This window comes from Cryptomeria japonica, chromosome 7, assembly GCF_030272615.1.
Source record: "Cryptomeria japonica chromosome 7, Sugi_1.0, whole genome shotgun sequence".
Taxonomy (NCBI): domain Eukaryota; kingdom Viridiplantae; phylum Streptophyta; class Pinopsida; order Cupressales; family Cupressaceae; genus Cryptomeria; species Cryptomeria japonica.
In genome coordinates this window covers 312,008,823-312,022,723 of record NC_081411.1, presented here as the reverse complement: position 1 = coordinate 312,022,723, position 13,901 = coordinate 312,008,823, and the positions used below count along the sequence as shown (strand labels likewise).

The following is a 13,901-nucleotide window of genomic DNA, read 5'->3' as shown; positions in this document are numbered from 1 at the left end:
TAAACATGAAAATATGCCAGCTATCACCGATGATGACAGTTCTGAAAGCAAAAGGATGAAAACAACAGACTAGGAAAAATAGGAAGAATATGGAGTAAAAGAAAACGGCAAAAATAATGGGAGAGAACGAATTCCACAATAGAAAGATATGAAAGAATTTGTGTGCATGAATCTATCAAAAAGGAAAGGGCGTTTCGGGGACCTTGTCCACCCTTCTTTAGCTTAGTTCTGCATCTTCTTTCTAGATCTAGGTTTGTTCTATAATTATCTATTTTTTTAATTTTTCTCTTTATGTTTGCTCATTGTTAGTTTGCATCTTTTAGTTTCAATTCTTAAATTCAATTCACATCCTTTTAATTGTTCATTTAAATTCAATTAGAAAGTGGAATCCAATATACATTTAACCCTCTTCTTAAGAGAAATGAGGATGGATCTATAGAGAATCATGATGAAATAGGTGTAGTTTCTTGTTTGCATGCATCAATTAATGAACCCTCTTTTCCACCATTGTAATGAATAATCACAAATATGATAATAGAAGATAATTTACCAGTATCATTTCTAAAATAAATCTATAACTCATAGAGTTTCATATTTATTATGTAAACTCTTTAGACTTATTCCAATGAATTTCCACCATTTAATAATACTTAATAGGTGGTGGGAGACTCCAATTAAGTTTATCTTGAGTAGAAATGTTATATTGAAGTCCAAATTATGCCAATGTAATAATTTTAGTGCCCTCTATAATTATTATTTAATTCAACATAAACAGGGTACAACCCTTATTAGTTCTCCCCATATATATATATGTAATTTGGATTATCTATCATGAAGAAATAACATATTGTAATCATGTGAAAAAAAAATAGTAGAAGAGAGCTACCTAATACTACAACCAATATTTCGTTAATCTTTTATTCATAAAGATCAACAACTACCTATAGTGATTGTAACCTTAGGAAATGTTATCATAATAAATTTCTACTCATGTGATCCACAAAATTTATGCAAATGTTATTCATGCATGACTAGGGTCAATTTAATATTACCAGATTTCATAAAGGTGTTTGAACATTACATATGCAAGTTTAGAATAAAACACTTGAATGATAAATCCACCAGATTCGCCTTAGTCTAACCTATAACGATTCTTCTATTTATATAGTGTAATATATAATTTTAGTGTCAAAGTAATCTAGATTATGGGAAATTGCAGGGTGCCACAAATTTTAATCCAAACAATTAGTCAAATCTATTATTCTTCAAGTCTTAATTCATGTGGAAAAGAATTTGGTGAGGTTAAGGTAGTACAAAATAGAGAGAAGTATCCAACAAATTTAACCGTGGAGTTGAGCAACAATATGGAATTTAAGAAAACTTTTAGTAAGATTTATCAAAAAAGTTTTATTTTTGTCTTTACAATTTAATGAATTCCATATTATTAGTTTGATAACTAATTTGGGAAAACTCATAACCATCTTTGCAACTACATGTAGAAGATTGATCTAGGAGTAGTTCATAATGCTCTACTCCTTCTTTGCATTTCTCATCTAGGTTCCACAAAACATTAATTCAAAAATTATGATATATTTTATGAAAAGAAAAATTGAATGAAAAATAACTTACTACCTGTTGATTCTAAATTATAAAATTGTAGTGTCAAAAATTGTACACCCCTTTGTACTTTGACCAGCATCTTTTGTAACCCCTTTGGTGACCATTCCCGTAGCACCTGAGTAGGCTCACTTCAGCCCTTGCATCAGCCTTTTCCCTCTAAGGATGCTTGAGAGCCCCTTTCTGGAAGCTCCCTCACAACATCATTCTTGTTAGCCATGTGTATCCCTTGTCTCCTACCATTTTTTAGTGTGATTCATTTGGACACTAGCATGTCGTGCAGACGTCCGTGCACCATGCATTCATCCTGCAAAATATCAACATTCAAATGCCAGTTCTGAGCGTGCCTTTCCACTTGTCACTTGCGCATGTTGGTGGAAAGAGACCCTGATCTTTCAAACGGTTGGCAAGCCCTCTTTTCCCTCCTCTTGTCTCTTTAAATATATCTTCTCTCCTATTTTGATCTCTCTAGTTCCTCCATATAATATCTCTTGTTCTCTTGGCTCTCATAGCTCTCTCTCTCTCTCTCTCTCTCTCTCTCTCTCTCTCTCTCTCTCTCTCTCTCTCTCTCTCTCTCTCTCTCTCTCTATCTCTCTCTCTCTCTCTCTCTCCTACTAAAAGAATCTTTCATTCATTATAATTCTCTAAAACTCTCACAATAATCTCTTTGCATCCAACTTGGATTTGTCAAGCCTATTTGGTAATATCTATATATTTATCCTATGTTTGAGCATCTTGGGATTCATCACATCCCTTATCCATCAAATCATTTATCATTTATCTTATCTTGCATTTATTTGATTTATCTATCTATCTATTTGGTTTGTCCGTGAAGATGGAAACATCAAAATGGGGCTCCGACTAAGGAAAATTCCAAATCACAACCCCCAACATTTTCTCTCTTCTTTGTGTGCAAGTTCGTAATCAAAGATAGGAGATTATCTTGCTGGAGGCTTCAATCGTGGATCGGTTGTAAATTTTCCCTCGACTTTCCTTTACATTATTTTAACTATTAGCATTATATCTCTTTTATTTCATTTATTATAGCATTGTTAATTTAGTTTATATTATTGCATTCACATCCATTGTACGATCTTTGTACGCTGTCCATATAGGATGATAGTACGTCACGCTGGTTTCCCATCTCTGCGTGTTCATCCCAAAGACAAAGTATTAACAAGATCGTTCAAAGGTCTTCATTGTGGCATGATCATCTAGTTCTATATTTTATATCCCTTGGCTCACCCTTAGTGCTAGTTTAAGTGAGGTAAAGGAAGATCATTTGTTCTATGAGATTCATCATCTTAGAGGTAACAAATTCCTACCTCTAAATTTTGGTGAACCCAATGTGAAACAAAAAATGTCGGATCTCTTTCTCTTAGATTTTGGTGCTTTTGATAAAGAATTCTCTAGGGATGACTTTGACATGTTGGATGAAGTTTTATGTGACTTCTTATAAGCACCTCTTTCTAAAAGGGATGTAAAAAGGGAGTCATCCTCTACCACATCCTCATTCAAAGATGAGAAGTCGGTGAATGTTATTGTTGTCTCTATAGACCCTCAAAGGCCTAAAAGACCTTACATTCATGTGACTACAACAATTCCTTCCCCTAAGAAAGTTAAGTTCATTAATGGGAAACCTTTTAAAGGAAAAACTTCTGACCTATATACTAGATTCATGCAATCCAAGCAACAGTCATATAATACCATTGCTCACATGTATAATACTCGAAGGAATAAACAAACTCCTAAAAAAACCACAAATTTCTTTACCACCTTCTCAACCTAGTCTTCCTAAGGCACTTTTGTCGGCAAATAAGCAACCTAGTGACTACGATCTTATTGAGAAACTTAAAGTTACTCCTGCTAAGATCTCACTATGGGATTTGCTTCAAAATACTTTGGTGTATCAAGGTATGGTGTAGGAAGCCTTGCAAAATATCTTTCTACCTTCTTCAATGAGACCAGTGCACTTAAATGCGTTGGTAGATCATATTCGTGCAGACTCGCTGAATATTACTTTCTATCCCCATGAACTTCCACCTCCAAAAGTGAGAAATTTGGCAGATCCATTAAGGATAATCATTCATGTTAATGGCATTAGAAATAGACGAACTTTTGTTGATCTATAGGTTCTGCACTTAATGTATGCATCTTGGATTTATTATCAAAGATTAAGGTTGATCTAAATTCCCTAACAGCATCTTCTTTGCTTATTTGTGGGTTTGATAATAGTGGAAATAATGCTTAGGGAACGGCTATCTTGTCTTTAAAGATTGGACCAATTACTATTCCAGCCCTGGTGCATGTTATCCGAGAATCTTTATCATATAGTCTTCTCTTGGGTAGACCTTGGATTCATGCCTTAGGAGTGGTCAATTCTATCCTTCATGGTTCTATTAAGTTTGTTGCTAACAATCGGGTAGCTACAATCAAGGCTGATCCTAAAGCTATGTATTTATGTCAAATCGCAGCAGGTGGTCATGCCTCGGTTACACCCACCTTTCAAAATTATATTCCATCTTTATCTCCTAATATACTAACAACTACACCCATGGAACCTTCTAAAGAGGAAACCCATGAGACAATTGTTCCTAAAGAAAATCCTCCTAGAGTAAAAAATCCTAAGTCTACTCCATCTCCTTCAAATCCATTTTCTTCTCAATCGAATGCACTTCTGGGCGATGATTGGTACTCCTTATAATTTACAAGCTCCTTCATTGGAGAATATAAAGTCAACCCTATCCACCTTAACATTTCAAAAGTATCATTCACACTACCAAAGATGATTATTCTTTTGTATTGTGAGATCATGTGAACACCATTGGCTACACCACTAAAGGTGATCCTCCCCTTTGGAGGAGTTGCAATCACGATATGGTCCAGGATTCAATATTTCTTCCAAGTATGGATACAAAGGAGATGGTCTTGGACACATGTGTAAAGGTGTTAAGGTACCTTTAAAGCCAAAATCACATTCATTTATGATGGGTTTAGTTTACAAGACTAATCCATCTTCATCTCATCCTCCATAATCTGTTATCTTTGTATCTTATTCTTGTGAGTAGTCAAACTCTTCTTCCCAAGAGAAAGAGTTGCTTCCTACTCCTCATCCACTATCTGATCAAGATCTTATTTTGTTGTGGCTTCTTAAAGCCTGCATAATTTCTCTTCCTCCTACAGATAATAAGTTTCCTAAGAATTATTATTTCTATGCATAAAATCAAGTTCTTGTCCATTCCACTAGTGAATGAAAGGCATTGAATGACAAAATTCAACAACCTCATCAATCAGGTGTCATCGATCTTTCATGCATTGATATGCCTCCTTGTTCTTCTTTGCATAGAAAGTGACATTGAGGTGTATATGTATCTTGTTCTTTATCATATTTCAATTTGCTTTGCATTCTTATCATGTCTTTATCCTCACTTGTCGTGGTCACTATATATCTCTCACCTATCATGGTGACTATCTATCTCTTGGTTGTTGTGTTGACTATCCTTTTATCAATTTTTCATGTTTGCCTAGGTGGGGGCCAAACCACTTGATCTTTTTCTTTTTTAAGACCGCCTAGGTGGGGGCTAAACCACTTGATCCTTTTCATTATCATTTTCTTTGCCTAGATGGGGGCCAAACTATTTGACCTAATACTTTTTCTCACCTTTGTAGGGGCCAATCTACTACTTACCAAATCTATCTTTGATTTCCCAATTGCATGGCTATCTAGCTTCTCACTACCCATACTGGTAGAATCTATCTATCTCATCGTCCTATCGTATGGCTATCCATACTGGCATACCTAATTGCCCTATCGTATGGCTATCTAGCATAACACACCTTTCTATCCATATTGGTATATCTCAAACCAATGCCAGTCACTTATCTTGTATCTTTTCATAACAAGCGACTTTCCTCCAAAGTGAGGCTCATTTCTATTACGCTATATTATCTATCGTTTATCTCTATCCTTTATCTTATCATCTGACATGTTAGTCTACAACTAGCGTGTTTGTGATGTATCAAGTAACAATATCTGTTTCAAATCTCAGCTTCATCTCATTGGGGGCAACCTCATCTGGTCAATGAAAATGTGCCTCCCTATTGTGACTATCTTGTTTATCTTATCTTTTGGTAGTGGCCTTCCTTTAGAGTGATGTTGGTGCTACCTATTTTTTATCATCTGGCATATCACAACTTGCTAGATCTATCTTTTTATTATCATCATGTCTACATGACCACTATTAATGTATGAAGCTAGTGTTTAGGTCATATATTATCTCTTCAACATTGATTGTTTCTTTGACTTTTGGGTGTATTATCCCTTCAAGCAATTGATCCTTGAATTCCTCTCTTCATTTTAGAATTCTTCTATCTGTTGTTTCTTGTTATTTTGGCGATGACACATGGTACTAAGACAACATTTTACATCGAGGTCTCTTTTACTTTGCTAACTAAGGATCGTAGTTTCTTTGTTCTGCACTTTCATGTTCTAACCTTGTTGTCTTGGGATTCCCTTATTCTGTAGCCATGTTCTCTCATGTGGGTTTTTCTATCTAATTCTTTTTTTTGTATGTCTTTAGCAAGGGGGCATGCTTCCTTTGCTTGAAGATATATCTGCTTCCTCTATAATATCCTTGTGGTATCATGATTTTATTTATTGTTCAATAAATTTCCTTTAGTGTGCATATTCGTGTTCATTTATAAGCCCACTAAAGTGCGGGCAAAATTTACCATCAAAAATTGCATACCCCTTTGTAATTTGACATGTATCTTTTGTAACCGCTTTGGTCACCATTCCCCTAGCACCTTAGTAGACTCACTTCAGCCCTTGCACTAGCCTTTTCCCTCTCAAGATTCTCAAGACCTCCCTTTCTAGCAGCTCCCTCATGGCATCAGTCTTGTTCTCCATGTGTCTTTCTTGTCTCCTACCATTTTTTCATATGAATCATTTGGACACTGGCGCACTACGTAGATATCTACACCCCATGCATTCGTCTTGCAAAATATCAACATTATAATGTCAATTCTAAGCATGCCTTTCCACTTGTCAATTACGCATGTCAGTGAAAATGACCCCCAATCTTTCAAACGGCTTGCCAACCCTCTGTTCTCTCCTCTTCTCTCTTTTAAATATATCTTCTCTCTTCTTTCAAGCTCTCTAGTTCCTCCATACAATCTCTCTCATTCTCTTTCCTCTCATAGCTTTCTCTTTCTCTCTCTCTCTCACTTGCTCAAACAATCTCTCATTCACAATGGTACTCTAAAGCTCTCACAATAATCTCTTTGCACCTAACTTGGCTTTTGTTAAGCCTATTTGGTAATATCTATCTATTTATCCTATCTTTGAGCATCTTGGGATTTATCACATCCCTTATCCATCAAATCATTTATCTCATCTTGCATTTATTTTATCTATCTATCTATCTATTTGGGTTGTTCGTGGAGGTGGAAATACCAAAATGGGGGTTTGGGTGAGGCAAACTCCAAAACACAACCCCCAACATTTTCTCTCTTGCTTGTGTGTAGGTTCATAATCAAGAAAAGGAGACAATCCTTTTGGAGGCTTCAATCATGGACTGGTTGTAATCCTTCCCTCAACTTTCATTTACCTTCTTTTAATTGTTAACATTATGTCCCTTTTATTTCATTTATCACAACGTTGTTAGTTTAGTTATATTATTACATTTGTATCTGTTGTACAGTCTTTGTAGTTTGTCCATACATAAAAATAGCATGTGTTGCACTAGTGTCCCAGCTCTGTGCATTTGTCCTAAAAATAGAGGCTTCACAGAATCATTTAATGGTCTTCACTATGGCATGATCATCTAGTTCTATTTTATGTATCCCCTGGCTCACCCTTAGCGCTAGTTTAAGTGAGGTAACAACAGATAGTTTGTCCTCTCAAATTCATCATCTTAGAGGTAATAAATTCCCACCTCTACAAAAATGTAGAAAGCTCCTATAGTCTTGGGAAGATTCAGGAATTAACCTTGTTTCTTGCTATCTCTGATATACTAAAAAATAGTCTATCTTTTATAATTGGATCCCTTTATTTAATTTTTCCATCATATTTTATGTACTAAGGAATTTTAATACCTTTAGTTATTTTTTATCAAAATTTTATCATCTCTTCCCACTTTTGCAGATCATATTCTTTATATCTGTCTTCAAGTCATTCCTATTTCTCATTAATTTTTGCTTATTATCCTACAACAATGAATGTGACTCTATAATTTAGGGATCAAATGTTAATTGATTTCTATGGTCCATTTTTTTAGAAAGATCTAATTCAATAATATTTATGAAATTCTCTAGTAGAAAATATAAGAAAATTATCACATAGATTGTTATTGTTGAGATTAAAAAACCCATGGATTTGATTCTTTAAAAAGTAGACTAAAAGATCCCATTTAATTAGTTTGAGCAAGGACAAGGGATTGATAGCTTTGGTCGTTCATCTAAAGACCTCCTAAAAATGTTTTGTCTTAGTGAGTTATTAAACAATAAAATAATTTATGTTGGAAGAGATTTTGGCTAGCGTGAGTTAGAATGTCTTCAATATTGTTATTAGAAATATAAAATGGCCAATTTAGGCATATTTTTAGGACAATTTTAAAACAATGTTGCATTTTACCATACCATATGAAAGTTTTCATATTTGAAGAATGTTACAAATATATGAGAGTTTTACTTTTACATTTGGGTTGTTATACAAGTCAATCTTTCTCTACTAGACAATTCTTCACACAATACAAGGTTGAAATCATGGACATCATAATTCTAGAGTGGGGCAAACAAAAGAGTTTAGATTTGACATCTAGATGGAAAGTAACTCATAAATGAAAGTACTCTAGTAAAGATAGATATGAGAAAGAAAGGTCAATTTTACAAAAGAGATAACATTAGCTAATACCTTGAACATGTCAAGATGCCAAGTGTCAAAAGATTGGTAAAGGATACAACAGTCTCTAGAACGTCCTCCATACCACTATTAGACTCACACTAATTAGTCATAGATGCTCCAACCCTCACAAAAATTTTAATCAAAAACTCAAAATACATAATGTCCAAATCTACATGGTTAATGTTGTCTAGAGAAATCAAGTTGGACATCTAGAGAAATCAAGTTGGACATCTTGCCAAATTGAATTGGAATTTGCCCGTTAAGAACTCAATCATCCCACTTCAAAAGTGTCAATATCTTAAGGTTCTTAAGATGTTCAAAGAGATGGAAAGACCACACAATCAAATCTCAAATAAGTTTGAGGTACTCTAAATGCTATAATCTAGATGATGTAGCGAAACTTTGTCTAGCTGAATTATTCACTGCCAAAAACAAACCCATTAAATTATGTTACCACTTTGTTCTTATGATACACATGACTATCTTCTATATATAATATCATAAGCATTTGAACAATGCCAATTGTTCATACATAGCATAAAACATTCATTTAGGACACTCCTATTTTAAAGGGAGCTTCCGCAAAAGCAATAATAGGTTCCCCCATGACCAACAACCCCACCCGATTAAGTCTTGTATCCATCTTCAATCACTTTCAATATCGACTAGCTTCAAGCTTGTGAATTCACGAGTATTTACAACAGCCATAGTCGCATTCCTCCAATTTTCAGCTCCTACCCAAACTCTCTAGAATCCAGACAATATAAATAAAGTGTTAAAAGAATGATCATTTTCAATATCTTTGTCAATGTTCAGAAAATTATGGGAAACTTAGGAAAGAATAATGTTCAAAGGCTTTTAACGTGTGAAAAGTATTGGTGGTTGAAAAACAATTTTTCCAATATCGATTTTTAACCGAATTGAACACTACTTTTGATTGACTTCCGTGTAAGATTTTGTTTTCTGCTTTATTATGTATGAAAGAAATTAGTGACATAAAGTACCAGTGACGTCGATATAAATTTTTATTTGAAAGTTCCTTGTAACGAATTTCTTATCTGTATACCATGATTATTTTTAGTCACAACGCGTCTTCTAGATGGACAAACTCTACTCAATTTAACCGTTGACGTCAAATCCAGAAATAAGCAATATAATATTAGTAATGTCAGACGAACAATAATTTAAGAATGAAAGTTGAGTGAGAAATTTTGTACCGAAGAATTAGCACTAAAATCATGTAACAATTTTACAGAGGCCGTCTTCCGTTTCGACGATTTGCTAGTCATTAATTTTAGCTTGCCCTATAATTTTCAAAAATATCCGGCAAGGCAATCGAAATAAGAGATTGATTTGACTTCCACAAAGAAGCACACCAAACAAATTTTGGTTGCAGTCACGATTATGAGTGATAAAATTGATCTTACCTTCAATTAGGAAATGATACAATAAAATATTCATCTTACCTACAATTATTTGACTCTCATTTCATCGAGCATTTCTCTTGTCCTTCATCGTGATGACCCCACACGCTTTACGAAGTTAAATTTTTTCGTCTTCTTGGCATTGAAATCTCTTGGTCATGCATCTTATTCTATAGAATCTTAGGGAGAAAAGCAACCTAAGCTTCAATTGTTTATTTATACAATTGAAGGATATATATATAAATAGATTATTGTAATGCAAATTGTAATTGTTTTTGCGGGATAAAGTTCAAACCCTTACATAATAGTCACATGGTAGAAGATAGGGGTCTCACGAGGAGTGAGAGCACCACAATAAGACTAATAGACACAACAAAAATTCAGAATCAGTCAAAGTTCAAAAAGGGACAAGAACATTAAAATAAAAGATAACCAAAACCAAAACACACCACCAACAAAAGGCACAAACCAATGGTCTATAGTGTGTGGGTTTTCACGGCTTGGCAATCCTCGCTAATTTATTTGACCTTCTCATGGAAAGACAATCATTTAATCAAACCTTTGCTAGACAAAGTAGCAGGGAATCCAATTTTCACCTTTAGAATGGTCCCAATTGACTCCAGAGAAGCACCAATGGCAATCTCTATAGACTGCTTTCTCTTTGCGTGTCTTCACTTGAGCTCTTCCTGGATAGATTGCATTGAAGCCAAATTTGTGTGTACCATTTCATTATAACACACTACCACTTCCTCCAATTTCCTTTTCAGGCTATCCTAGTTGTCCTAGATTTTAGTGATTGGCCTAGCCATTTCCTTTATATTCTTATCTAGAGTCATCTTGGCACTCAAGGCATTAATTTCTTCTTCCAAATTCTCTCATTTCATAAACCTCTCACATAGGTCATTAGTAGACAACCAAAATCTCTCATCTTTATCCTTTGTTGCCCAATAAGAAGCCCTAGCTTCCACCTCAACCACAACCTCTAATCTATTGAGATTCCTTTTAACAATGTTGAGCTTCGAAATGAGCAAACAAATGATAGTATTTTTCCTTTTATAAGATTTATGAAGTTCATTGAATTTTTCAATAGCCTCTAGTAATTCTTTAACGCAAAAAAGAAGAGATAGGGGAGGGGGCAGGGGAACATAGGGAAGGCATGGAGGATTTAGGGGCCACCTCAAAAGACTAGGTTGGTTAGGGGTCCAATCTAAGCCTATAGACCAAGAGGAAGAGGATTCCTGAAAGATATATTCCTCAATGAAAACCCTTTCCTAGGATTTTTTTGGTTGTTGTTGGACTTGGGGTTCAATATTCTTCATTTTGACAAAACAGTGGGGATTAGCCTCAGTAGAAGGGATAGTCATCATAAAACTAGAAGTGCCTTTACAACTAGTCTCACAAATGTTGGACAACACCTCAGCAAGAGTATCGTTAGAAAGAGGATTATTAAGGTTTATAAAGGCCCACTAGTAGAGTACATAACCAAATTAAAATTTTATAACGTTAGAATTAACCCTTGATGTAGGGGATTCACTTCATTAGACTTAGTTGTAGATACAGAATAGGAAAGGGAAGAAAATATCTAGTGAGAGAAATTCATTTTAACACCATGTCTAAAATGATTTAATATAGTTAATAACTAGGAATGGAATCTCTTACACCTACTCTGTATTTCATCATCAGCAATGCAACCTCCGTCCATTCTCTTCGGAGGTCCTACCTATTGAATTCATTCTACAGATGATAAATGTTATCTACTACCATCAAGAATATATTTGCATCATCTTTATAGTTCCCTTTAGGTTTTTTAGGAAAAGTCATTGAGTTAAATGCATCAAATGAAGATGACAATCATAAAATGAACCAAAATAAACTGAGCTGTATAATGTGCATTCTTAGAACTTCTTTATTTCTTCCAATATAAAATTACATCCTCGAATCCCATTTTATTCAGTGACTAATCCTAAACTCCCCCATAGAGATTACAATGCAAACGGCTCCTTAAATGGAGAATCTTTGCCTTATTTCACTCCTACGTACCCTTCCAAATTCCTAAAAAAAGGCTACTAAAGTAACTCAACAAAATTCTACATTAACAAAATCATGGGACAGCTGTTACAAAAAAGATCAGTCATGACAGCTAGTTGAATAAATGACTAAAAACTTATAGTTAAGCCCCAAAAGGACCCAAAAAATAGTCACCCACAACTGAACGTCAATGACTGGTAGACTAGTGCTCCGCATCAACATGCCTTGTAAACAAAATTATCCTAAGGCAAATTGAAATCGGTCTATCAAAGAGGAAGAAACGGCCATCAGGATTCGTAAATAGTTATACGAGATTAAGTTCTTCTAATTAACTAGTGTTGTTCCACCAATGTTTACACTCATACACAGAACAAAAAGCCTCTAAGCAAGTGAGGAGCAAAAGTATCCCTGCGGCCACAACAGTGAGGAGCTCCCATGAACCAATTATGTATTTGCTTATGTTGTTCTTAACAGCAACGCGCCATCTCTTGTGATAATGCTTGTTCACATCCGCTATAACTTGATCCAAATGTTTTACTTTCGTCAATTTCACACATTTACCCAAGCCATTCCACAGGCTTGCCACTTTCCCGTCGTCTGCCAGATGATTGTAGATAATCCCGCTTTTTCTCAGAAGCCGAACATCTTCCTCTTTGTCGATGATGCCGTTCATGAAATCACTATAACGAGTGAAGATCAAATCACCAGGAGCCGCCGAAGCTTCGAACGCCACCAAATTCCTGAGAACTACTTCCGTGCTCGAATCTAACCTCAATTTGGGAAGATAAAGAGTTGCAGTCCTCGGGTCGAAGCGAATTGTGGTAAGGTCTCCCTCGGTTGGAAGGAATTTTACTCCTGCTGAGTATAAATTGGAGACGGAGGGAATCGCTAATTCATCACGCGTAGGAGGAGTTTCCGCAGAGGAATATCCTCTCTCCTCATCTTTTTCCTCATCAATTTCATCTTTGCGCTTAATTGAAAGAGTTTCAAAAGCGGAAACAAGATGCGTGGACATCTGTGTCACCAACTGGACAGTCTTTCCTTTCAAGACACCCTCAGGGAGTGCCGAGACAAGTTGATCAAGGCTGATTTCTAACGAAGAGAGGGCCTTCCATAAAGCTTTCAGAGCACGCGTTATGTACGTTGAATCCGGGGACAGGACATTCCCGTCATCATTCTTCTTAGAAATGGTATCGTTCATGTCTGGGGCAGGGACAATAGAGTAGTAGAGCACTATCCCGCATCTTCAACATAAATGGCGACCATTCCTTACAGGCGCGAGTCACCAATTTGCAGAGACTTTCTTCCGCCTTATCTTGAGAACCCAACTCCATTTCGAGCAGCTTCTGCAAGAGAAACAAAGGTAACTGATTCTCTAGCATCATCAGTTCTCTCATAATCGCATTGTGGATTGCGCTCCTCCCAGTTGGATCCAAAACTCTGCCCAGTGGCTTACCGTGGGAAGACACTTGTGAAGAAGGCTGGTCTGCCCGTTCGACTTGGAACTGCAAGCAGTCAAGCACGAAGGAGGCGTCAAGAGCCATAAGCCATGTCAGGGTTTCCTTCTTGTAGTCGAGATATTTGTGGTAGCAGTTCCTGAACTGCCAGTCGTACTTCTTCACTTCTTCCACTACTGATTCGAACTTGCAGCCACCGGTTAGCGTCTTCTCAAACCTTCGCACAGCAGATACTTTATATCTCTCCATTTCGTACAGCTGTGATCTAGAATGGTGATATGGTCCAATGGAGACGCACTGCGGAATATACGCTTCTGGCGTCATTGCCAACAACTCCTTGGGCACATCAAAAACGGATATGCAAATCTCCTTTTCTTCTTTTTGCTTGCCACGTATTTGCAGACCTTCCTTTATTTGAATAAGCCAGAGATCCTGATCGAACTTTACTTCTTCGGCGTTCTTTAATTCCAT

At 35.9% G+C, this 13,901-nt stretch overlaps 1 protein-coding gene across 1 annotated transcript; it reads right to left on the bottom strand.

The window, feature by feature from the left end:
* Nucleotides 1–12,301: 12,301 nt before the first annotated feature.
* Nucleotides 12,302–13,901, bottom strand: LOC131047241 (putative UPF0481 protein At3g02645). Its single transcript, XM_057981103.2, has 2 exons — nt 13,247–13,901; nt 12,302–13,176 (listed from the first exon to the last, which is right to left on the bottom strand). Exons 1-2 carry the CDS (start codon nt 13,899–13,901, stop codon nt 12,302–12,304), a joined length of 1,530 nt encoding a protein of 509 aa, XP_057837086.2.